The 25,857-nt window shown below is 46.7% G+C and overlaps 3 protein-coding genes and 1 pseudogene across 3 annotated transcripts in view; 2 read left to right on the top strand and 2 right to left on the bottom strand.

Annotated features, from left to right (window-relative positions):
* Positions 1-563: 563 nt before the first annotated feature.
* On the top strand, positions 564-12,021 carry Dffa (DNA fragmentation factor subunit alpha). Its single transcript, XM_055615255.1, has 6 exons — positions 564-770; positions 2,456-2,617; positions 3,808-3,950; positions 9,892-10,081; positions 10,271-10,422; positions 11,602-12,021. The coding sequence occupies exons 1-6, from the start codon at positions 635-637 to the stop codon at positions 11,812-11,814; spliced, it is 996 nt and encodes a 331-aa protein (XP_055471230.1). The 5' UTR covers positions 564-634; the 3' UTR covers positions 11,815-12,021.
* Positions 12,022-18,058: 6,037 nt separating this feature from the next.
* On the top strand, positions 18,059-18,860 carry LOC129682742 (60S ribosomal protein L17-like; annotated as a pseudogene).
* Positions 18,861-22,988: 4,128 nt separating this feature from the next.
* Cort (cortistatin) lies at positions 22,989-24,572 on the bottom strand. Its single transcript, XM_055615364.1, has 2 exons — positions 24,450-24,572; positions 22,989-23,444 (listed from the first exon to the last, which is right to left on the bottom strand). Exons 1-2 carry the CDS (start codon positions 24,570-24,572, stop codon positions 23,223-23,225), a joined length of 345 nt encoding a protein of 114 aa, XP_055471339.1. The 3' UTR covers positions 22,989-23,222.
* Positions 24,573-24,816: 244 nt separating this feature from the next.
* Cenps (centromere protein S) overlaps positions 24,817-25,857 on the bottom strand; it is a 13,730-nt gene continuing 12,689 nt past the window's right edge. Inside the window, exon 6 of the transcript XR_008721046.1 lies at positions 24,817-24,871. The gene's annotated coding sequence lies outside the window, so the exon portion shown is untranslated. The remainder of the gene's footprint in view (positions 24,872-25,857) is intronic.

The following is a 25,857-nucleotide window of genomic DNA, read 5'->3' as shown; positions in this document are numbered from 1 at the left end:
ACACACACACACACACACACACACACACACACACACACACACACACACTCCTTAACAAGGTCTCTATGTAGCTCTGGCTGTGCTGGAAGGGAACACTGTGCACACCAGGCTGTCTTGGAACTCAAAGATCCTCCTGCCTCTGCCTCTGCCTCCTGAGGATCAAAGGCCTGCCCCACCAGCCACCACGCCCAGCTCAATGGCAACTCTGAAATAAAACAAAAACTTGGCTGGCTGGCAATGCAGTGTAGAACTATGCTTACCATACATGAGACCCTGGGTGTTCCATCACACAGTGTTTTAAAGAACAGAAGAAGAAGGGAAGGGGGGAGGAGAGGTAAGAGAGGAAAGGAGAAAGACCAGAACAAAAAAAAAAAAAGAACCCCAACTCCGACCCCCTTTCCTGAGCTGAATCCCTGCCCCCGGCTTTGAACCCAGAAACTACAACTCCCGTCGTACCCTGGAATGCGTGTGATTAGCCACCACTAGAACTACATCTCCCGGCGTGCCTTGGTCTTCGCGTAACTTGCTGTAGCGAAAACTACATTTCCCGGCAGGCCGCGTAAGGTAGGGTGTCCGAGAAAGCGGCTCTGAGCTGCCAAGGATTTCCCAGAGTCAGTCAGGTAGCACTTTGAGGATGGAGCTGTCGCGGGGAGCCAGCGCCCCGGACCCGGACGATGTCCGGCCTCTTAAACCATGTCTGGTACGCCGCAACCACAGCCGTGATCAATACGGCCTGGCGGCCTCCAGCCTCGAGGAGCTAAGGAGCAAAGGTTGGCTGCGTCGGGGACCGGGCGGGGTCGGGAAGGTGACCCCGGAGCCTTGGGACTGCAGCGGCCCACGTGGGTGCAGCGATTGACAGGCTTTTACTTCTACAGTGAGAGGCTCGGGAAGGGGACCGGAAGCTCTGTGCAGGTCCAGGCTTACTGGCCTGATTTTTGACCAAACGGAGTCTAGCGTATTTTCTCCACCCTGGCTCACAGAGGAGGTACTGGGGCCCCTGGCGGGGCGTTGTGGGTGTCCACAGTCCGTACCTGTTCCACTAAAAGGACCTGCCAGTGGCTGCCCCTTAGAGTCCAGACAAGGATCGTGAGCTGACCCAGGTTCTGAGCCTGACTATGCCTTACGCTCCCCTGTCTTTGGCCCCTTGGTTTTCTCAACAGTGTAGTGGGTGTATTTCCAGCCTTGCTTCAAAGGCTTGTTGGGACGCTCGAGTGAAATGGCCTGTCCAAATTCCTTACGAGCGTTTATTAGCCCGCAGCGACAAACAGTGTATCCAGAGAAGTTCTGCAGGTCTTACATGTAGGCTAGCTCCAGGCATGTAGTCCTAGTGTGTGCCAGGGTGAGGAGCGCTTCCTGAGAGCCACTGAGATCCAGGAGCAAGGTTTCATTTGGTGACTTGGGGATTCTGCCACATCGAGGTTTGCATTTCACCCCAGCACGAGGTTACTTCAACTTTCGTGCCACTTGAGTTGTGTTGGTTGGGTGTCTTGGCACAGAGGCCTTGTGTTCTCTGCAGCTGAGCCTATAGGAGGCTGGCTGGTCTATTTTGGGTGATGACAGCATTGTAGAAAGCCTCTTGCCTGGCAATAATAAAAAGGAAACGATACTGGGACAAGCTTCTGCCGCTATTGTATTTTCCTTTAGTCTAGAACAGCTGTGAAGGAAGATAGCCACAAAGAAAAGAAAGCACGTTTCTCTCTCTCTTTTTTTTTTTTTCTTCTGACATTTGATGTGTAGAATTTAAGGCGGCCACTGAATAAGTGAACAAGAGACAGCATTATTTGTCCACAAGTAATCAGACCAAGCTCTGGTTGAGTGCTTGTTTGAGTAGACTCAAATGCCTCCTGTGTTCCAGTGCAGAATAGCTGTGGGAAACACATTTCCTGGAACCACACTGGGTTTCAGTCTCAGTTTGGGGTGCTGGATAGATAGCTCAGGTGTTAAAAGCACTGGTTACTCTTGCAGAAGATCTGTTTTCAGTTCTTAGCACCCACATGGTGGCTCATAACCCTCTATAACTCAAGTTCCAGGACATCCAACACCCTCCTTGGGCACAAAGCATGAATGTGGTCCACACATGTACATTCAGAAAAAAAACATTCGTACGTATAAAATCTAAAAGTTTTTACATCTCAACTGGGCCACTTAGTGTGTGATTTTGAATACGTTCTGTTCCTTGATCTCTTTGAGCTTGAGTTCATTGTGTGTAAATCAGGAATAATAACAGTAACTCCCACATGAGCTTTTTACCTGAAAAGTAGCTGAAACTGTACCAGGCATGTGCTAGGTGGTACATCAGCACTAAGATGTTACTTAGTTGTGATTATCGTTGTGATTATATTGATTGTTGTCTCCCAGGAATTCTGATTGTCCCTGGGCCATCCTGGAGAGTACTAAGGTGGATGTAATTCCCTTATGGCTGTTTGTCACCTGCTGAATATGTTGTTCTTCTCAGCCTGTGAAATACTGGCCATTGATAGATCCCTGACACCCATCACCCTGGTCCTGGCAGAGGATGGTACCATCGTGGATGATGATGATTACTTCCTTTGCCTCCCTTCCAACACAAAGCTCGTGGCGCTGGCCTGCAATGAGAAGTGGACATACAACGATTCGGGTGAGAAACCTAGGCTACACAAGCAACAGCCGTCACGATTCGTCTGGCTGTGCAGGCCAGTGGTGGCTGTTTGTCTGTCTGTCTAAGCGTTTACTCAGCAAATGTTGCCTGAGCTCCTCTGTGTGCCAGGCACGGTGCTAAGGCATCATCGTACACAGACCCACAGCAAATGAAACCCAGCATGTTAGTGCAACTGGGGGTGTGAATCTGCCATTTCTAGCTATTTTTCTGTCCCAACTGTGACAACCAAGAATGTCTCCAGGTATTGCCCAAGGCATTGCACTAAATCTTATCTGGTGCACAGAAAGGTCTCAGTAGAGGGTAATGACGTCATTATTATCACTGCAAATTCAGCTGGCCAAGAACTCACAGAGAGTCACCTGCATCTGCCCCCCCGAGGGCTGGGGTTAAAGGCGGGTATCACTATGCACATCAAGAAATATCTTTTCAAAGACCATTGCTACTAAATTGAGGAAATCTTCCTTCAGCCATGGCTTTATCAGCCATCACTGTGCTTGCTGTCCCTTTGGCTGGCCCAGTTAAGGAAAGGATCAGTCTCTACCCCTTCCCCTCCCCCCCAGGAGAAGTGCTGGTAAGAGTGAATGTCTCTATATAAAACCAGATCACAGCCAGGCATGGTGGCAGACACCTGTGATCAAAAGTCCTTGGCTACCCTCAACTACATAGTGGATTTAGGTCTAGCCTGGACTGCATGAAACCCTAATTCCCACCTCTCCCCACAAAACACACACATACAAGCACAAAGATTATCAAGAGAGAGGTGTAGTAGGTCCTTTGGCCCATACATTACCATACCTTAGGGTTAAGCAGCTGCTGCTTTCTTTTTTCCTTTTGAGACAAGGTAGATCAGGCTGGCCTCAGACTTGCTTCAGTGCCCCTGCCTCAGCCTCCTGAGGGCTGGGATTAAAGGTGTTAGCCACCACACTCAGTGTGAATTGCTTTTCTCCAAAGAATACAGTGCAGTTTCACACAGAAATAAGTTGACGACAGAAGAGGAAAAGTTCAGGCCCGAGGTAGGGAGTAGCTCTCCTGTGAATCCCTGAGAAAAGGTGCCTCCCAGTCATTGACATCATCCGAGTGGTCCTTCAGAAAGACTTGCACATTCTCCACAGTGTTATGTGTTGGGGCGCCGGAATTACTGACCTGACTGGCATTTCTCTGTATATCAGATGGAGGAACAGCCTGGGTTTCCCAAGAGTCCTTTGATGCAGATGAAACAGACAGCGGGGCAGGGGTCAAGTGGAAGAATGTGGCCAGACAGTTGAAAGAGGATCTGTCCAGCATCATCATGCTGTCAGAAGAGGACCTCCAAGTAAGTCTCCTCACAGTCCCACGGCACTCTGCAGCCTCTGCTGTCCTAGGACCTTTGGCTCTGTGCCCCAGCTCCCTGTCACAGTAATTCCATGGTTATATTGTCTGTTGATACCTTGGTTTCTTTTAATTGTCCATTTATTTGAGATTTTTTAAATCTTTTTTAAGTTGTTTGTTTGTTTGTAGATAGAGTCTCACTATGTAGCCCTGGCTGTCCTGAAACTCACTCTGTAGACCAGGCTGGCCTCAGACTCACAGAGATCCACCTGCTTCTGACTCCCAGGTGCTGGGTTAGATGTGTGCGCCCCTAAGCCCAGCTAATATTTATTTTTATTTATATATATGTGCATATCTGTGGGTGTGCGCAGAGGCCAGAAAAGGGCATTGGATCTTCTGGGGTTAAAGGTGGTGTGAGCTGCCTTACGTGGGCGCTGTGAACCAAACTCCAGTTGTCAGAAAAAGCAGCAAGCACACTTAACTACCGAGTCCTGTTTGGGTTTTTGAGATGGGGCCTCTTGTAAGCCAGACCGCGCCTCCTGCTGCACTGCCAAAGTGCTGGGATTGCAGCGTGCACCACCCCAGTATCTGTGCTCTCTAAAACGGTCTATTTAGTACAGGGACTGAGAGTGCCAAAGCCTGTCCTACCACTGAGCTTCCCTCCAGCCACTTACCCGATCGTTCTTAATTTGTAAATAAGTCTTACAAGTAAGAACCTTCATTATAGTCTCCTCTAACGTAGTCTCTGTCTTTTCTTTTTTCCTTTTTCTTTTTCTTGTTTTTTAGGGTCAGTGTTTCTCTGTGTAGTGCTAGATTTTCTGCATCTCAGTCTGTAGACCAGGATGGCCTAGAACTCAGAGATCTGACTGTTTCTGCCTCATGGGTGCTGGGAGTAAAGGCGTGTGCCACCACTGCCTAGCAAAATCAGCTTTTTCAAAAGCTATTATTTTACTTTTATATGTATAACTGTTCTGTCTGCATCTTTGTCTACGCACCACTTTCATGCCTGATGCCCATGGAGGCCAGAAGAAGGTGTCCCATCCCCAGAACCGGAATTGCAAGCAGCTGTAAACAGCCTTGTCAGTGCCTAGCAGTCACCTCGGGTCTTCTGCAAGAGCAGCAAGTGCTCTTAACCTCTCAAGTGTCTCTCTCCAACATTTCTTCAGCATTCAGTGTGCATCAGACCCATGAATATGATTTTTTAAGATGTAAATGTTCAGGCCCCACCCTAGACCTATTTAAGCAAATACACAGAGAGGTGGGGGAGGGCAACTGTGTAAGGAAGTGATTTTCTGGTTACTTTTTAAACTTACATATTAATTTTTAGTAAGTAAGATGAATACATTCACACAATTCAAAAACCAAGAGGTATAAAAAGATAAGTTGGTATAATGGTGCACACCGTTAATCCCAGCACTCGAGAGGTAGAGGTAGGTGGATCTCCTTGAGTTCAAGGCCAGCCTGCTCTACAGAGTGAGTTCCAGGATAACCAGGGCTACATAATGAGACCCTGTCTCAAAATAATAATAATAATAATAGTAAAATGCCATAGATGAGTGCAACACAAATGTTCATCCACTGCTGGCTACATCAGGAAAATGTGAGTGTGGACCATTATTAGTCCATAAAAGGAATGGGATCTCAGGGCTGAGGAGACAGAAAGCACAAGGACCCAATTCAGTCCTCAGAACGTATGTGAAAAAAGCCAGCTGTGATGGTCCTCGCTTGTAATCCTAGCACTGGGAAGCAGATAGGTGGCTCCCTGGGGCTTGATGGCTAGTCAGCCTCACTTACCTGGTGAGTTACAGGTCAGGAGAGACCAAAAAAAGGTGGCTGTACCTCAGGAACTGAACTCGGGTCATCAGACTTGCCCAGCAAGCACTTCACCCTCTGAGCCCTCTCACCAACCCAAGATCAGTGGATCCTGTAAGCACTGGAGTAAGTGAAGGACGCCAGACAATAGACCGTATAGTTAACGATTGCATGCTCAAAAATGTTATTTGTATATTTATTTATTTTGGTTCTTTCTTTGGGACAAAGTCCTGCCTTGTAATCCTGGCTGGCCTAGATCTTATTACATAGCTCAGGTTGGCCCCAAACTTGCTGCTTCAACCTCCCAAAGTGCTGGAACTACAGATGTTCATCACCACATTTGACCCTGTGATTACATTTCTAAGAAGAGAATTTGCATATGATGAAGATAAAGAACAGATTAAGCTGGCCATGGCAGTACAAGCCTATCTCCTAGCACCTGGGAGACTGGGACAAAAGGATCATGAGTGTAAGGCCAGCCTGAGCTATATAGTAGGACCTAAGTCAAAAACAAATAAACAAAAAAGTAGGTTTTGTGAGCTAGGGAACTCTCTGAAGGGAAGAATCCCATGGACACTATAAAGCATGAGCCCTTCCTTCCCTGAAGACAACTGATCTGTCAGCTTCCCACTCCAAGATATTTTGCCTACAAACAAGTATGCGTGTGTTTTCTCTTCTTCTTTTTGTTATATACAGAGGTATGACAGATAGTTTTATATTTAATTTTTATTTTTAAGTATGTGTGTGTGCGTGTGTGTACTGGTGCAGGTGCCTTCAGAGGCATCGGATCCTCTGCAGCTGAGCTTCCCCAGCTGGTTCCTGAGAACGGACTTGGGGCCTCTGGAAGAGTGCACTTACTTATTGCTGAGCCATCTCTCCAACCCTGTTTTTATTTTATTTTGGGTGTGTTTGTGCAGCCAGTGCTCGCCTGTGTATGTACATGTGGAGGCCAGAGGTCCATATTGGATATCTTGAGCCATTTTGCGGAAATGCTTATGTAAAATAAATTCAGAATGTAACTTCTCAGTTAAAGGGTGTGTGCACTTCGAACACTGGCAGGTTCCCGAGAGATAACAAACTGAGGTCTCAGAACAAGATGGAGCCTGCATAGGGAAGTATAGGCTGGGTCAGTGTTCTGGACAGAGGGAAGGCAGGTGCCTTTCAGTTTTCTCGTATTTTTGTTGTGGGTTTGAGTGTGTGAATGTGCTTGAGTGAGTTCAGGTGCTCATAGAGGCCATGAAGAGAGTATCAGGCCCCCTGGAGCTAGAGTTACAGGAGATTGTAAGCTGTCTGATGTAGACACTGGGAATCCAATCATCTGCAAGAGCCGTCTCTCCAGACCTTCATTTTTATTTAATTTTAATCTTTTCTAAGACTTAAAAGAGTAGAAGGCATGGTAGTTCAGGCCTGTAATTCTAGCACTTGGAAGGCTAACAGTTTGCCAAACAGCCAGCCTGGACTGTGGTGAGCTCCAGACCAACCTGGGCTACAATGGGAGACTCTGTTTCCAAAAAAGTGGGGCCTGGGATGTGGCTCATTCGGTAGAGTTTGCTTAACATGGACAAAGCCCTGGCTTGGGTCCCTAGCAGGTTATAAATGTGTGTGCACGCATGCATGTTTGTGTGTGAGTGTGTATGAATGTGTGTATGTGTAACTAATCTCAGTACTATGGAGTTGGAGAAAGGAAGATTAGAAGTTCAAGTTCATCCTCTTCTACAAATAAAGCTGAATCTATAAAAGTCTCAAAGAAATAAAAAGTACTTATGAGGTTGGCTACCCATGAATAAAAGAGAAACGTGGCCATCTGAGAACTGGGCCGCGTAGGCAATAAAATGCCATTTCCTCATTCCTAACCTATTACTCAAGAGATGTGAGCTCTTTCTAAATTAATTAATTAGTTAATCTATTTTAGAGACAGGGTCGTACTGTGTATCCCTAGCTGTCCTAGAACTTGCTATGTAGCCCAAACTGGCTCCGCACTCACTGAGATCCACCTGTCTCTGCCTTTCCCTTGATGGGATTAAGACATGTACCACCACAAACAGCTTTTTCTTTTTTTAAAGCAAGAATAATTTTATCAATAGCTCTTCTTGCTTGTTTTCAATACTAGAGGTCAAACCCAGGGCCATGTGGAGGTCAGGCAGTCACTCTGCCTCTGAACCCCACCCTAGCTCTCTGAAATTTGCGTGTTTCTTAAGCTGCATAGCAAGCTAATATGCCTCTGAGCTTAGGTCTCTTCTTGTGAAGCAACTCAGTTGTTGATTTGAGACCAGTCCTGTGTATTCCAGACTAGCCCTAACCCCTCCATGTTGCCAAGGAAGTGCTGGGATTACGGGTGTGCGCTCCCGTACTAAGTAGCTTCCAGTTTATGCTGGCCCAAACTCCCGACATAGCTTCATACTGTCCAATATGTTACCAACTGAGCTGCATCCTCAGCCCTGGCCTCTGTAGCCAAGCTAACCCCAAACTCTTAGCAATTCTCCTGTCCCAGACTCCTGAAGGGTGTAATTGTAGACATGTACCGCCATGTCTAGCTTATTTTTTTAGTTTATTTTTTGAAGCAAAGTTGTTTATTAAGGAAAGGTTTTAATATATATGTAAGCACTGGCGTTAACAGAGAGATGCTTAGGCAAAGGACAGTACAAGCCAGGCATAGTAATGGCTCATGTCTGTAATCCCAGCTCTTTGGAAGCAGACATCTGTGAGCTCCAGGCCAGCATGTTTTACACAGTTCCACACCAGCAAGGGTTACATATTAAGACTTTTTCTCAAACCAAGCAAAACAAAACACCACACACGCTAAAGGACCCTGCACATCCAACACATAGTTGTGGGCTTCTCGAGAGAGTTCTGCCTAAACCTACTCTTCTTAAAGGATTTATCTTACTTTATGTTCACGAGTGTTTTGCCTATATGCATATATGTACACGTGTGCGTGCCTGTCAGATCTCCTGAACTGGGGTAACAGATGGGTGGGAGCCACCGTGTGAGTACTGAGGACTGAACCTGTGTCCTCCACAAGAGCAAGTGCTCTTCACCACTCCACCATGTCTTCCTGGTAAATTTAGAATAAACAGCTGATGTCTTTCATCCTTCCCAGGTTGAACATGACATCGAAGCTCAGTGTGGTTACATTTTAGAAACAACCTTGGATGGAAGAGATGGCTCAGCAGGTGAAAGTGCTTGCACCGCAGGCCTGATGACCTGAGTTCAGAGCTCCAGGCCACATGTCAAAAGCCAGGCTACCTTCTCATCTCCGCATACTAACAAAAATAAATAAGTATTTTTAGGATAGGGCCAGCTGCAGGCTTAGTGGATAAAGGAACTTGCGGTCAAGTCTTGAACGCCCTTTCCTGCCCGGTACCCACATGGTAGAGACTCAGTTCTCACAGCGATCTCTCCACACCCCGGCATCTTGACGCCTATACTCCTGTACACCATGATAAACACAATAATAATATTTTAAAATTCTTTATATTACTCGTCGTGAAAATGATCAGTTGCTTCCTTGAGTTTCTTTGTTGAATTTCTTTTCTTTTCAGATCAGATTTTCTTTTTTTTTTTTAATATTTTTATTTATTTTATGTATATGATGCTCTATCTTCATGTACATATACATGCCAGGAGAGAACATCAGATCTCAATATTGATGGTTGTGAGCCACCATGTGGTTGCCAGGAATGGAACTCAGGACCTCTGGAAGAGCAGTCAAGTGCTCTTAACCACCGAGCCAGCTCTTTGGCCCCAGATCAGATTTTCTTACATGTGAGGGTTGTGTGTATTGCAGGGGTGGGAGTACGGTGCTGGTAGAGGCCAGAACTGTGGCTTCCCTAAAGCTGGAGCTGAGTGCTGGAACTGAGCCCAAGTCCTCTGCAGTACACACTCTAACCGCTGAGCCATCTCTCCAGCCTGTGTAGGGGAATTTCTAAGTGGAGGCTAATTTTGTTTTTAACGAGACACCAATACTTCATTTTCCCAGTTTTCACACTAGATTTTGGAAATGTCAGGGTTTTTTTTGTTTGTTTGTTTGTTTGTTTTTTTGTCCCAAAGTGGCTTGAATAAGAGATGAAATGGGTATGTTTGGGAGCTGCTGCATTGCCCTGAGCTTTCTCAGAGCCTCTGTTCAATGCCAGGCACTCATCGACATCCCATGTTCAGAGCTGGCTCAGGAACTCTGCCAAAGTTGTGCCACTGTCCAAGGGCTCCAGAACACACTCCAGCAGCTGCTTGACCAGAGAGAAGAGGCCCGCCAGTCCAAGCAGCTCCTGGAACTTTACCTGCAGGCCCTGGAGAAGGAGGGCAGCGTCCTGCCCAGCCAGGAAGGTAGGGCACCCTCTGCAGCTCCCCTGGGAGTACCCTGGAGTACCCGGGGCCTGGTTTACAGAGCACTCTGGCTGCCTGAGGGTGACAGTCCCCTGGGGATGATGCTCCTCTCTCACCCACTGACGATGCGGGCTTGGTTGGGTGGTGTGATTTTATAGCCTGCTGCTTACTCTCTTGTCTCCTTTACAGAGGCCAAAACCATCCTTGGTGAAGAAATGGATGCAGTTGACACAGGCATCGGCAGAGAGATGGCTTCAAAAGTGGCACTTACAAGCCAGATCCTTACTGCACTGAAGGAGAAGCCTGCTCCAGAACTGAGTTTATCTAGTCAGGATTTGGAGGTGGGCAAAAACTAGGGACCCTGAACTGCAGAGAATGACTTCCCCTGAAAGTATAGTTCAGAGGTGCAGAGGCCTGTATGTGATTTCTTTCTCCTCTGCTGGCTGACTCACAGCTGCAAAATTCCCTTTTAACACAACCACAGCATTTGCAAACATCTCAATCTAAATCCAGTTGGCTTTTTTTTTTTTTTGGTCAGGGGTTTCAAGACAGGGTTTCTCTGTGTGGCCCTGGCTATCCTGGGATTTGCTCTGTGGACCAGGCTGGTCTCAAACTCATAGAGATCTGCTTCTGCCTCCCAAGTGCTGGGATTAAAAGCGTGCACCACCACCGATCTGCTCCAAGTGCCTTTTAAGAGAAAAGGGATGTATTTCCTTGGGCCATCAAACATTAGTCTCTAGTCCAAATTGATAATGATCTGACTGGGAGAAATTGCAGGCCTAAAGCTTTCAAGGTATAGAGAGTCAAAAATCCCTAAGTCATCTGAGGCCAGTATAGTAGCACACGAAGGCAAAGTTAAGGCTGGGGGCAAAGATCAGCACTTGGCCAGCATTCACAAGGCCCTGGGTTTGGTCCCTAGTGTCATGGGAAATAACTAAGGCAGACCTTTGGGGCCTACCTTGTGCTGACTCTCTGAAGAGTAGAGAGCTAGTGCCTTGACAAAGGGAGTCCATCAGGGTGGCTGTGAGTATTCTTGTTCCTGTGTACGAAGTACCTCCCAATTCTATGTAGAAAGGAAGGAAATTATATCAACTTGAGCTTAGTTCAATTTCCTGTTGGGCTTGAGTCATTTTAAAAAGCCACATGAGCATGTGCTATGAAAGGTACATTATAGCCGGTCATGGTGGAATATGGCTTTAATCACAGCACTCAGGAGGCAGAAGCAGGCGGATCTCTGAGTCTGAGGCCAACCTGGTCTACAGAGTGAGGACAGCCAAGGCTATACACACACACAAACCCATCTCGAGAAACTAGAAGAAAGAAGGCAGGAAGGGAAGGGAAGGGAAGGGAAGGGAAGGGAAGGGAAGGGAAGGGAAGGAAGACTAAGCAGGCAGGCAGATCATAGTGTGCTCCCGGCCAGCCTGGGCCTCAGTTCAGGGCCCTATCCTAATAAAAAAGAAGAGAGGGAGAAGCACAGGAGCACAGAGCAACACTCTCAGTGGTCCTTGTTCTCGCCACAGCTGGTCTCCAGGGAGGACCCCGGAGCCCTGGCTGTCGCTCTGAGCTGGGACACAGAGAGGGCAGAGACAGTCCAGCGGGCCTGCAGCGCGGAACTCGCCCTGCGCTTGCAGCAAGTGCAGAGCTTGAGATCCCTCAGGAATCTTTCGGCACGGAAGAACCCACAGCCTGAGGAGCAGCAGAGCCCCAAACGAGCCAGACAAGACCCCGCCTAGCTCAACCGGACACAAACTTTGCTGAGGAGAACCCTTGGTTTTGTCATGAGTGAACTCCTTTCCCCCCTGATTTTACGGCCTACGTTCTACCTCCTGCCGCCCAGTATGCTTTTCTAGCACAGGTGGCTTATGCCCCTCCAGAAAAGCTGTTCCAAGTCCACACATACACCCTTCTGCCTCCACCTAATGTACTTAGATTTCCGTCTTTGTTTTTTGTAAGTGTGTTTTGTCTGCATGTATGTCTGTACCATGAATACCAGAAGAGGATGTCGGGTCCTCTGAAACTGGAGTTACAGACAGCTGTCAGCACCATGTGTGTGCTGGGAATGGACTCCGGGTGCTCTGTGAGTGCAGCCAATGTTCTCTTGTACTGAGCCTTCTCTCCAGCCCCAGAATGTCCTTATCATATAATGGGCCTTAGGTTAAGGTGAAAGTGCTTACCAAGGACAATTAAAAACTGTCATACTGTGGACCCAATGTCCTTATTCTACAACTTGAACAGTTGAGTTTTAGACATAGGCAATGGTAGAGGAAAGGCTGCCTACCAGAGCAGCGATCACGGCCATGAACTTCTCAAATTAATGAATGTGGTTGCTGTTTGTATAAGGTGCATACTAAATCTGTAGACCCCAGGGACATGGAGTCTACTCCATTTCTAATATCTGACTCAGTGTTGTGAGCTGTTACCACGGTGAAACTCCCTTCTATTTTCTAATATGTTTTGCCAGTGGGGGTAGAAAGAGTCATTAAGTGATTCCCATGCTCTGCAGCTCCAGGTCTCTCTGTGCAGATGAGAGCACTTCTGGTTTTCCCTGCTGTTTCTGCCCAGACTTCTGCAACCTCTGCAATCTACAGTGCTGTCTGCTTTCAGGGAATGGGTGCTTAGTGACGGGGCATCTGATTTTTATGCATGCTGGGAAGAAAACAGCACTATCTTGTGACACCTGCCCAGTTTTTAATTTGTCTGCCAGCTTGCACATGTGTGTGTGGTGTGCGTGTGTGTTTGTGTGTTTGTTCTGGGTGCTGGGGATTGAACTAGGGATGCTCCCTAATGAACCACACCCCGGCTTCACTTTGGCCAGTTAAGCAAAGAAATGAAGCATTAAGTCTTGGGGCGAAGGTGGGGTGCAGAAAACAGATAAAAAGAATTGTTTCCTTGCCTACAGCGGAGTCAGCTCTGTGGGTAGCTTTTACATGTTGTGCCTTATAACATAAGATCTGGTCCCAGCATCCCCCCCCCCCGTCCCCGCCGGCATCTTTGTGGTGCTTCTCAATCCTTAAATAAAAGCCATCGCTGATCACCCACCCACTGCTATTTGTCTAGAAACACTAATCCCTTTTGAGTGTGATAGTACACAAACACAAAGGGAAATACTTTCCAATAGAAGAGTATATGCCACTCTGTCTGTACTGACCGAGCACATCAAAGCTGGCTGCTGCTTGTGATAGCATCAGGTTACCTTGAATTTGACCGAGGTAGGCTGGCAGAGTTGTCAGCAGCATTGGGCCGACAGTGAGATTTTCCCAAACAATGAAGTTCTGAACAGAATAGCACCTGTCCTTGGGTTACAGGTTAACTGTGTGTTCCTAGAAATGCAGTATATATTAAAACTGAAAATAACTTTTAAAATAATCCCAGCACTTGGGAGGCAGAGGCAGGGGGATCTCTGTGGCTGAGGCCAGCCTGGTCTACAGAGTGAACTACAGGCCAGTCAAGGCTTTATTTTCTCGAAGAAAATAAGAAAAAAAAAATTTTTTTTAATGGAATTAGGTCTCAAGCTAAGATAATTTTGGATGGGTGTTTGCCTTCGGCTTATATTTATTTATTCCCTGCACTGAGCACACAGGCATGCAAGTATGTGTGCGTGCATCCAACTGCGAATGTGGAGGTCAAAGGGCAATCTGTGGGAGTCCTTTTTCTTTCCTTCCCGCCATGAGGGCCCTGAGGACTGAACTTGGTTCTTCAGACTTGGAAGTAAGCGCCTTTACCTGCTGAGCCATCTTGCTGGATACAAAACAAATTTCCATCCACATGGATTCTCAGTATGCTCAAGTCTTTCAAGAAGCCAGGCACTGTGTGATGGTGTACTTGTTACCCACCTGCTTGAGAGGGCAGAGGCAGGAGGGTCATTTGAGGCCAGCCTGGACAGAATCATCTCAAAAAGTAGCACTGCAGGATATGGAATAATTCTGTGTCTTGTACAATCTTAAAGACTTATTAAAAATGTTTAGGTTTACTGTGTATGTGAGTGTTTGGTTGCATGTATGGCTGTGCACCACGTGTGCCCACAGAGATCAGAAGAGAGTGTCGGGTTCCCTGGAGTTACGGTGATTGTCAGCTGTGGGTCCTGGGAGTCAACCCCAGGTGCTCTTAACTGCTCAGGCATCTCTCCACAGCTCTCCAGGCCCCTCTCATCTTTAAAAATGCCATGTCTGCCGGACGCGGTGGGATGTGAAGGCAGGTGTTGCGGGTACTAGGGATTAAGCTGAAGTCGCCAGACTTGCTCACTGGGCACCTTTGCTGGCTGGGTTGTCTCATCAGGCCAGGACACTAGGTACTAAAGCCACAAGATTGAAGTTACGTGAGGTGCAACGGGAGGAAGTGTAGTACCCCGACTGGGGAGAGGGGTGCCTTTCACATCCTAGGGTCAGGAGGGAGGCAGGGGCGGCCAGCACTGTAAGGGAGCTCTGCCCCAGAGATGGCGCGAGAGCAACTGTAAAGCTTGAGCTCGCCCCATACCATTCACCCCACACTGCCGTGGCGCCCAGCTTTCTAGAGGAAAAATGCAGCCCCTTGCCGTTATACTCAGCTGGACAGGGTGAGCGAGGCCTGCCTGTCCTGGTCAGGAAAAAAATGTTGAAGCCAAGCAGGGACTAATGAACTCTCCATTAGCCTTACTCCATTCTTCTGACACCAGTCAAAATGTCGGTCTCCATTAGGCAATTGGCCTTAGCAGGAGCTCTGCTAATTACCACTTACCAGCCGTTAATTTCTGGGTAAAAGCAGAGGGAAAAAATGAATGTATTTTTCATTGTCCAGAGAGAAAGGACTAATGGTCATCTAAATATATATACTAAATTCACTACAAGTGTTATTAGTGAGTCCTTACTAGATTGTTTAGCCTTTCAATTTCTCAGAAGCTATTTGTCTTGCTTCTTCAGAATTTGTCTATTATATTTTATTTCTAGAGTTTTATGCATTTGGGGTTGTTTTTTGGAGGGGGGCTGGCTCTTTTATATTTCTCAAAGTTTTAAATATGGGAAGGTTTGTGTGTGTGTAAATATATATCTGTATATATATAATTATATATATTATATACTGTAATTATATATAATAAGGTAGATATAATTTGTGGGTGTATATAATATATAATAAATTATATATATATATAAATAAATATAAAATATGTGGGTGGTGTGGGCACATGCACCATGGAAGTTATGTTGGGACAACCTCAGAAGTCAGCACTCTTTCCACCCAGGTGGGTCCTGAGGGTCCAGCGCAGCTTGCCAAGCTTTTCAGCAGTCCCTTTACCTACTGATCCACCACAGTGGCCGCTGCCTGTGGCTTTTGAGGAACCTGGAGCTAGGTGTGGTGGTGCACACCTTTAATCCTAGGTCCGGGAGGCAGAGGCAGGCGGAGCTCTGAGGTTGAGGCCAGCCTGGTCTACAGAGTGAGTTCCAGGACAGCCGGGGCTACACAGAGAGACCCTGTCTCTATGATGATGATGATGATACAGAGAAACCCTGTTGTTGGAGGATGTTTGTGCACTGTGTATTCAAAAGCTAATTTTTGTACCGCGGTTAAAATCTGGACAGATCTGGTTACAGATATGGACTTTGGCATTGTCATTTTTAGGTGGTTGTGAGCCACCATGTGATGGCTGGGAATTGAACTCAGGATCTTTGGAAGAGCAGCCAGTGCTCTTAACCTCTGAGCCATCTCTCCAGCCCAGCATTGTCATTTCTATAAAGCATTTCCTATCTTGATGGCAGGAAAGATTGTGTAAAAATTGTTCTCCATTACTTTTGATTGGTTAATAAAATGCTGACTATCCAATAGCTGGGCAGGAGAGGATAAGGCAGAACTCCCAGGGCTCAGAGACAGAGGTTCTCAGGAGAGAACGAGACTAAGATGGCAGGTAGCAGGCCACGTGGCTGGGAAGTAGGCCAGGCCAGTATTGTCTGCTTAGAATGGCTGAGTCTATGCCAGCTATAGTGCCTGAAGCTTTTAATAGAAATCAAGGTCTCGTGTTCCTATTCGGAGCAGAGTGGCCATAGAAAAGCCCTACACTTACATCCTGTCTCAGCAGTAGGAGGAGGAGAGAAAACTGGGAAGTGATTGGTCTTCGTTTAGACACATGCCCAGCTGCCCAAATTCTCCACAGCTTCCATGACAAGTCCTTCAACCTGTCAGCAAAACCCAAGAACAGGCAAGAGGCTCCCAAAGCCCCCACTCTGGCCAACACACTACATTTCCAGATGTCAGAACCATAAAGAACTACACAGCACGGTGCAATCCCAAGGAACTGAACCAACAGGCTAATGCACAGGTACTCAAGATTCTTCAAAAATTTTTTTCTTGTTTTTTTGTTTTTGAGACAGATCTCACCAGATAGCCCAGGCCGCCTGGCACTTGAAATCCTCCTGCTTCAGCCTCCCAGATACTGGGATTACAGATGTATGCTACCACAGCTAGATGAGTTGCTTGGCTGCTCTGGCTGCTCTTCCAGAGGTCCTGAGTTCAATTCCCAGCACCCACATGGTGGCCCACAGCATCTGTGAGATGTGGTGCCCTCTTCTGGCCTGCGGGTGTACATTATAAACATAGTAAGTCTTTAAGAGAGAAGTTGCCTGCAACTTGGAGGGGTAGCTTAGTCAGTGGAGTGTTTGCCTAGCACACAGAGCACCATTTAAACTCAGTGTGGTGAAGCACGCCTGTTGTATTAGGTCATTAATATTTCCTATTGATTTATTTTTTACTTAAGCAGCAGTTATTCCTAAGCAGCTATATAACCAAATCACCACACAGAGACTAGTTAACCTAGAGCACAATGCTGGGCAATAGTTACTCCATCCTAAACCTCCAAACCCACTTAGTTTCCTCCCATTCAGATTTCCCCCATTAGCCTTGCTTTTAGTCATATCTTAGGTCCGGTTCATTTCTCCACATGGTTCTGAGACCTCTCCTCCAGCTTCTCCTTCTCCCTCTCTTCCTGCTTCCTTCCTCCTCCTCCCACTCCGGACCAGGATGTCCCACCCAATCCTCTCCATTGCTCAACATTGTGGCTGGTTGTTTTAATTGACAATTTATAGAATAAATGGTGGCATGTTTACACAAATTTGAGACAGGTGCTGCTTAAAATTAGCATCACAATGCAGTGTGATTTTTTTTTTCTCCCCAGATAGTGGGGGAGAAAAATCAGCATCTGAATGAACAAGGGTAAATTGTATACATTCCAAAAGAACATTATACCAGCACACACCTGAAATTTCAGCACTCAGGAGATGAAGGCAGGAAGGTCAGAAGCTCAGAGTCATCTTCATCACTACATGGTTCAAGTCCAGCCTTGCAACAGTCTTAGTTCCTTTACTACTGCTGTGATGAAGCACCATGACTAAGGCAGGGTATAAGAGAACAAGTTTAGGGGCTGGAGAGGTGGCTCAGCAGTTAAGAGCACTGGCTGCTCTTCCAGAGGACTTGGGTTTGATTCCAAGAACCAACATGGTGGCTCACAAGTGTTTGTAACTCCAGTTCCAGGGTTATGTGTTGCTTCTTCTGGTTTCAGCCAGACATACATTGCACAGATACACATGAAGGCAAAACACATAAAATACATGCAAAGAAAACCCAAAAAAAGGTTAGTTGGATTTAAAGTAACAGGTGAAGAATCCCTGGTAGCTGAGCAAAGGCACAGAGGAGCACCTAAGAGCTCACATCTTGCACTGCCATCAGGAAACAGAAACAGAGTCCTCTGGAACATCACGCTCTTCCCAAGTGACATACTTCTAATCCCAAACAGCCACCAACTGGAAATCGACTATTTCAATGCCTGAAACTTAAGGGGACATCTTTAAACCACCACAATGACCCAAGACCCTGCCTCAAAAACAAGTTATAAATAGTGGGTTGCTTGGATTGCTCTCGCTTCTTCCTTCCCCATCTAGAAGGGGGTATTTCCTTCTATTAAATAACTAGATGGTTCTTTCCTGGTTTGTTCACATAGAACCTGTTCCTCTTCAAAACTACTCCTTAAGATGTGGAATGTGGCTCTTCCTGAAACGTGAAAATAGTTCGCTACTCTCTTGACCCAGAAAACCCTATGAAATCATGCAACTCAAGAGGTTAAAATCTTCATGTTCACTTTAAGAACACCTGAGAAACTGCCCAAGCGTCAAGGGAATGCATATCAGAAAAGCCAAATATCTGAAAGAAAGATGTCACTTTAAAGAAGCAATGTGAGGGGCTGAAGAGATGGCTCAGAGATTAAAAGCACTGTCTGCTCTTCCAAAGGTCCTGAGTTCAATTCCCAGCAACCACATGGTGGCTCACAGCCATCTATAGTAAGATCTGGTGCCCTTTTTCTGGTGTGCACGCACTCACACAGGCAGAATGCTATATAAATAATAAATAAATCTTTTTAAAAAAATAAATAAGGAAGCAGTGTGTGCCATTCCAGCATTATAATGTTGGAGCTGGGAGGTGTGCCAAGGCCAAACAGTGGGGCTGAACTCAGTCGAGGTGAAAAAGGGCTGAATTTTTGCTGCACATGCTTAAAAATGCAGAAAGTAATGCTGAACTTAAGGGTTTAGATGTAGATTCTCTAGTCATTGAACATATCCAGGTGAACAAGGCACCTAAGATGCACCATCAAACCTACAGAGCTCATGGCCGGATTAACCCATACATGAGCTCTCCCTGCCACATTGAGATGATCCTCACTGAAAAGGAACAAATTGTTCCAAAGTCAGAAGAGGAGGTTGCACAGAAGAAAAAAGTAACTCAGAAGAAACTAAAGAAACAAAAGCTAATGTCAGGGGAATAATAAATTCAGTATAAAATAAATGCAGATAAAAGTAAAAAAAAAAAAAATGTGGAATGTGCCACCAGCAAGTTGTGTAAGTGTATCCCATGAGTTTCCTGGCCCAAGGCTCCAAAGTCTGGCATCCTCTGCTGTTAGCCCCGAAATACCAATCCCATGGAGAACTTTATAGATGGCTAGAGTCAGTTCCTCCTCAGCACTTAAACACCTGATGCCAAATACTGGAATTAGAATGAATGAATCACATCTGTCTTGTTGACACTGGCCATTGTGGGATAGAGCCAGGCACAAGAGAGTTGTTTGGGAAGATATAAGGACAGATTCATGGTACCCGAGCAGAGGTAACCAGCCTTGTGGCAGAATGCAGATTAATATAAATGGGTTATTTTAAGTTATTAGCTAGTCAGAAAAGAGCCTAACTATATAGCCTAGGTATTTGTAAATATATTTTGAGTCTCATGAGTCATTATTCTGAGAACTTGGAGCCAGGAGGAAAAATTTGCACCTGACTACAAGGATCATTAGCAATAAAGTCCTCCAATGGAACATAGTTAAAGTGAAGTCCAGTCTTTTGGACAGTATTGTGGATGTAAACATGTTTTTGATCACAGGTGTAGGATGTGGGACTGAATCAGATTGTCCACAGTAGCAAAATATTTGCCTTGTGCAGGCTCAAAGAGGGACTCTGCCAGCTGCAGATAGTTTAAATCTAAGGACTCTGAAGAGGGAATAAATGGTAGGGCCCAGAGAGAGAGAAGGGGGCTCCAAGGAAGAATGCTGCTGGTTCTTCCCCCCTGCTGCTCCTGTTTGCTGTTGTTGCAGTTTGACAAGAAGTTGGAGATATCCTCAAAGGATTGGACTTTCCCCAAGGAACCTGATGACCCTAAACAGCAGCAAGTGACTAAAGAGAACTCTGCCCTCTCTCACTAATCTTGTACCTGATATTGGGGTGTTGGAAGAGACTGGGGTGGAAAAGAGAGAAAGAGGTATAAGAAACGTAAATAAAATAGATTTAAGAAAAAAATCTCAAAGACCGATTTCTGGCGACTGTCTGGCCTTTCAGTCAGGTATCTTCCACCAGTGCAGCCCCCAGAACTGCCCCTGAGGCTGCTGTGCGGGAAGTGGGATGTCTTCCATCGTCGCTGTAGGCTTAGTAACTAAGACTGAGCTCAGCTCTGCGGACGCCAGAACCACGTCAGCAGTCACAGTTGGAAGCATCCCCCAGTGTCCAGAGAAAAGGATGAAACTTGGGCATCTCCAGCTAGCCATGGGTACTTGCCCAGTGTAGGCCTGAGTGTCAGAAACGCATGGAATTCTAAATACCCATCTGTCAACTTTGAGTTTAGCATGGAGGGAGTCGAGTCCCCGTCTCTCTCCACACACTGACAGTCCACCCGCTGCAGTGGCCCTCAACCTACTGTCAGAGGCTTTTGAAGAGGGAGAAGATAGGCTCTCACTCTGAACTAGGCAGCCCAAGCTGTTCTTGAACTCACAGAAATCCTCTTAACCTTCTGAGGGCTGGATTACAGCCCTAAACCACACACCTTGTGGCTCTCCCTCATTCCTGGGGTTGTTGGCAAACAGTCCTCAGAACAAGGAAGCAGAAACGACAAACGGAGGATTTGGTGGGCTGTGAGCACAAACGGAAATGACCTTCCAGGGCCAGCTTCGGGGAGGCAGCTCAAGTTTATTCAGGGTGAACGAGGGTTACATAGAATTTTGGGAGGGGGTAGGAATAGCCAGGGTGGGCAAAGGTCACTGGCTGAAGGGCTAAGGTGCTGAGGTGCCCCGTATACACGAAGAGGCTTTCCAGGAGTCCCAGGTGCTTGCTGAACGGATTCTTATCAGGAGAAAGGGAGTCAGACCTGTAATTTCCCAAAGGACTACATGGCATTCCTCAGGCAGAGGGTGTGGGGATTCGAGATCCCCCAGCAGAGAAGAGGAAGCCTTATAGACAAAGGGAGTCCTCCATTTACGATGAGCTCAGGGTCTTCAGTCATGGCAGATTGTGGACTGAGACCTGAGAAGCAGGGTTTCCCTGACACACCTACCACACCCTTCTTGATAGCCTGTAAGATGACTCAGTGGGTAAAGGCTGTTGCTCCCAAGCCTGATGACTTGAGTTTGATCCCCAGAACTAATACTGTGGATGAGAGAACCGGATGCCTGCAGTTGTCCTCATGTCTCCTGCACGCTGAGACTACAAAAAGTTTAGCATCTAGAACCTTCACATTTGGTGTTCCTCTCAGTGCCTATGGCTCAACAGTTAAGTGTGTTTAGCCAGAAAGAATTTCAGTGCTATGAATTAAAATGTGCTAACTTTAGCAGGGCTTGGCCACACACATCTATAATCCCAGCACTCTGAGAAGCAGAGGCAGGCTGATTTCTGCCAGTTCAAGGCCAGCCTGGTCTACAAAGCGAGTCCAGGACTACACAGAGAAACCCTTTCTCAAAAAAAAAAAAACAAAAAAAAAAAAACAAACAAAAGCCACAACAAAATGTGCTAAGTTTAGAAACAGCGACTTCCCCCTAGCTTTCTTGGACAAGACCAAAATCCTGCTCAGCTATGGACTCAGCAGTTGCTTGTTATGTAACAAAAAATGGAACTATCTCTCACCTGTTATTCACTGGCAATTGAATGGAGAAGCTAGTGTGACAATTGTGCCTAGAGCCTTTTGCTGGACAGTCTGGATGCTGGGTTTTGGGGGTACCTGCCTTAGAAGTCAAGGTAGGCCAAGCATGGTGGCTCACACCGCTAGTGCCAGCACAGAGGCAGAGAGAGCTGGATCAACGTGAATTGGAGGCCAGCCTGGTCTGCATACCAAGCTGCAGGCCAGCGAAGGCTGAACAGTGACTCCCCGACTCCGAAAGCAAGTGGAGTGGACCTCAGGCTGGACGGGAGCACTGCCCAGTGTGGCGCTTTGTCGGTAGATGTCTTTCTTCACCGAGTAAAACTGAAGCTACGACCAGGGAAAATAATTGCAACAAATTAATACTACTAATTAAAACTATTTAAGGAATAGTATAAGGAATGTATAAGGAATTTGAATATAACTTTTATAAGCATTTCAGCATGGTGCTGGCTTAATAGCACAACATTAGTTTTAAAATTAGCTTTAGCTAAAATATGAGGAATAAACAGAGCTCAAGAGCAGTGTTGCTAACTTGCTTGTGAAGGTCACAGTGCTGAGGCTCAAACTCAGGGCCTCATGGCTGCCAGGCCAGCACTCTGCTGACCCTAAGCCTGGAGAAATTTTGTATTTTTAGTTTTAAAAATTATTTATTCACTGTATACGCCGATTGCAGCTCCCTCCCTCGTCTCTTCCAATCCCCCCCTCCCCTTTTCCTGAGAAAAGGGAAGCCCCCTCCCCAGCCCCCACTGTACCAACCCAAGTCCCATCAGGGCAAAGAGCATCCTCTTCCACTGAGGCCAAAAAGGCAGCCTGGGTAAGGGAAAGCAATCCCCAAGCAGGCAAAAGAGTCCATGCCAGAGACAGCCCAGCCCCACGCCCACTCTACTGGTTAGGGGATTCATGAAGACCAAGCTGCCCATCAGCTACATATTTTTAGGGGGCCTAGGTCTGCTGAGATTTATTTTGTTTCTCTGTGTAGCCTTGGCTGTCCTGGACATACTTTGTAGACCAGGCTGGCCTTGAATTCACAGAGATCCACCTGCCTCTGCCTCCCTGAGTGCTGGATTACAGGCGTGCACCATGGTTCCTGGCTCCGAAGACAGATTTCTTAAATTGGACAATTCATATTAAAAACCGACTGGAATACAGCTGGGTATAGTGGTGCACGGCTATAATCCCAGCACTTAAGAGATGAAGACAGGTTGTGAGTTCAAGACCAACTGGACTACATGTAAGACCCTATCTCCAAAAGCTAAAAATAAACTGAAGATTCTACTTTGAACTCTTAACTGTGCAGCGTCGAGCTGGGCATAATCCCAGCACTTGAGAAGTAGAGGCAGGAGGATCGTTTCAAGGTCATTCTTGACCACATAGTTTGAGGCCAGCCTGACCTAATACAGACATTCTCTTACACAAACACACACAGCCTTTAGCTGTCTTCAATTGAGAGACAAGGCCTTTACCTCCCAGCACCAGGAAGGACAAGGAAGCCCAATGGTTCTGCTGAGTACACTCCAGCCTGAATCACCACCATTTTTATTTGGGGGACGGGGGAGGAGTATGTGTCTTTGAATTTCCAGTTCTGAGCTGAATTACTCTTGGTCATGGCTGGCTGTGGCCATTACTGAAATTTACTGATTTCACATGGCATGGGAAGAAAAGCTGACTGAAGAAGAAAGCGCCCACTGCTTGACACTCCATTCAGGCCGTGGTTGCATTTCACAGGGTGGAGTTACTTGCAGGAGGAGAAGGTTTTCCAGAAGAAGTTCTTGCAGGGCTTTTTCTCCCGGCGTGGGGGCTGCTGCAGGGGTGGGTCTTCTTGCCGCTTGGATACCTCCCGGGCATCCCCTCCGACAGCGGAGCCGGCTTGGGAGGCCCACTCATGCCACCAGGCAAGGAAAGTCAGGAGGCCGGTTCCCCTCCTGTCAGCATCTGTGGCATCCTGCTGTGTTTTCTGAGAAGCAGACAAAGGAGAGAAAAGCAACCATAGACTCACTCAGCATTAGGAGATGCTTGCCCCTCCCTCACAGAGAGCAAGCCACTCCTTAACAAACCACATTTCCAAGTGAATCAGAAGAACCCTAGAGAAAGTGCTCTGCAGAGGGAAACAGACAAGGAAAAAAAAAAAACCTGCTAATTTTCCCAGGCATGATAGCACAAGCCTTCGCCACAGGCAAAGGCAGGTGGATTACTGTAAGTCTGAGGCTAGCCTAGCCCATATAGTGAGAGCTTGTCTCAAAACATAGACATGAATTGTTACTTCCACCTTATAATCTTTGCTGAGGTCCTTAGCTATGCGACTAGGAAAGCTGTCAAAATGACTGACTGCTGAGAAGCCCTGGCCAGCTAGGCTCATTTAGCTTGTTTCCATCTTCAGACATCCTCCTGGATGTTCAGAAATCAGACCCACATGTGACGTCTGGTCTTTCAAACTCCTTAGGAAGGTTCTAGGAGTATTCTGATGATAAATGACCCGTCTGAAACTCATCTGGTAATCTCAGAGAAAAATCCATTTTTGATGGTCAACTTTATGTACTCTTTCTTGGAACTTTTTCAAAATGGAAAAAAGAGAAAGTAAATCACTTGATGAAATTATAAATTTATAGCATGGAGAATCGGATGATAGGAATTAATCTGAGTGAGTAAAAGCATAGCTGTGTATATAAATTAAGGCTCTGGGAGTCTGTGTGACCAATACTGGTAGGAGCCATCCACAAGTGCACTGGGACAGCCAGAAGCAATCTGTGTGTAGCCAAAGCTGACAGTAGCAGAGAGGCATCCCTGAACAGACACAGGCTAGGACAAGTGAGGGCAAATGGAGATCAGTGGTCTGAATGGGACACTGCAGTATCCTGAGGTCACACACCCCCCCCCCCATACACACCCATCACAGGGTGCTCAGCATCCCAAGAGACAAACTGAGCGGCCCAGCCTGTACAAGAATTGGGGCTGTACTCACCACACTGTCCTGGCCACTGGGATCACTCTCCAGGCGAAGGTCGGTGGCTACAGTCCCCCAGAGCAGCAGGAGCAGCAGACCGAAGGCTGCCGGCCACTTGCCTCTGGCACTGGGGCCACCCATCCTCTCTGGCAGTCCTGAAGTCTGCGGCCTGTGGATGAGGGTCTCGTCTCTGGTATTTTAAGCTCCAGTGCCAGCTGCTTTGGGGTCTGCACACGCCCATTGGAAACTTGCATGCCTCTCCACACTCATGAGGGGACTCACAAGCTGGGGCAATCAGTTCTCACAAAAGCGTTTGTGGGGTTGGATTTAGTCCCTTAATTGAAGACTCAGGACTTTTGCTGTGTTTACAGTGAATCTGCTCTTATTTTAGAACACGGGCGCACTTGCTATCAGGAAGTTCTGCTTCCTTATAATTGTGCCTATAGCAAGCAGGAGGCCGTTAGAACAAAGCCAAGTGATTTAACAGAATATGAAATTATGCTTGGATAAAGAGCTTAGGATGTGGGATCTTACCCACATGAAAGCAAGACTGAGGGGCTGGAATGAGCTCAGCACAGCACATGCTTGTCATGTGTGAGGCTCTGGGTTCCGTCCCCAGCACCAAAAACAAAGTATGTCTGAGTCTGCTGTGGGCAAAAGAAACTAGATTCCATGAAGACTCGGGGACACAGGACAGTGCTGGTGTCTCACCTGTTCACAAGCAAGGATGAACCAAGAGCTTGTCCCGGCACTGCGCTCTGCCTGGGCCAAACCTTGCTTCTTCAGCCAGACCTTCCACTGCTGAAGTACAGATGCTGCTGTAGAAGACAGAGGAACCAGGGCCCTCTGCGCCTCAGAGACACTACCACCAGCATAGTTCTTGGTCTGGGCTTTCCAAACTCCCAGGTTAGTGAAAAGCACATCTCTTAAGAAACAAAATTGGGCCAGTGAGCTGGTTCAGCAGGTAAAGGAGTCTGTTGCCAAACCCGATGGCCTGAGTGAAAGCCCTGGAACCCTCACAGCAGGAGAGAAGTGATTCTCTCAAGTTGTCATATAACTATGCATCCCATAGCACATGTGTGCTCACACATACACACATGATAAATAAAGGTAATTTTAAAAAATTAATGGCCTTGCATGTTGACATATACCTTTAATCCCAGCACTTGGGAAATATATACCTTTACTTTATTATTTTGGTCCAAAAAGGAATGGTCAGGGCTTCCGAGACAGAGGTAAATGGATCTCTGTGAGTTCAAGGTCAGCCCTTGGCTGTTCCAGGACAGCCAAAGCCACATAGTGAGACCCTACCTCAAAAAAGAAAGGAAGGAGGGAAGGAAGGAGGGAAGGAAGGAAGGAAGGAAGGAAGGAAGAAGAAAGAAAGAAAGAAAGAAAGAAAGAAAGAAAGAAAGAAAGAAAGAAAGAA

This window comes from Psammomys obesus, unplaced genomic scaffold (genome assembly GCF_907164565.1).
Source record: "Psammomys obesus unplaced genomic scaffold, mPsaObe1.curated_primary_1811, whole genome shotgun sequence".
Classification (NCBI taxonomy): Eukaryota; Metazoa; Chordata; class Mammalia; order Rodentia; family Muridae; genus Psammomys; species Psammomys obesus.
This window is presented reverse-complemented; position numbering and strand designations above follow the sequence as displayed.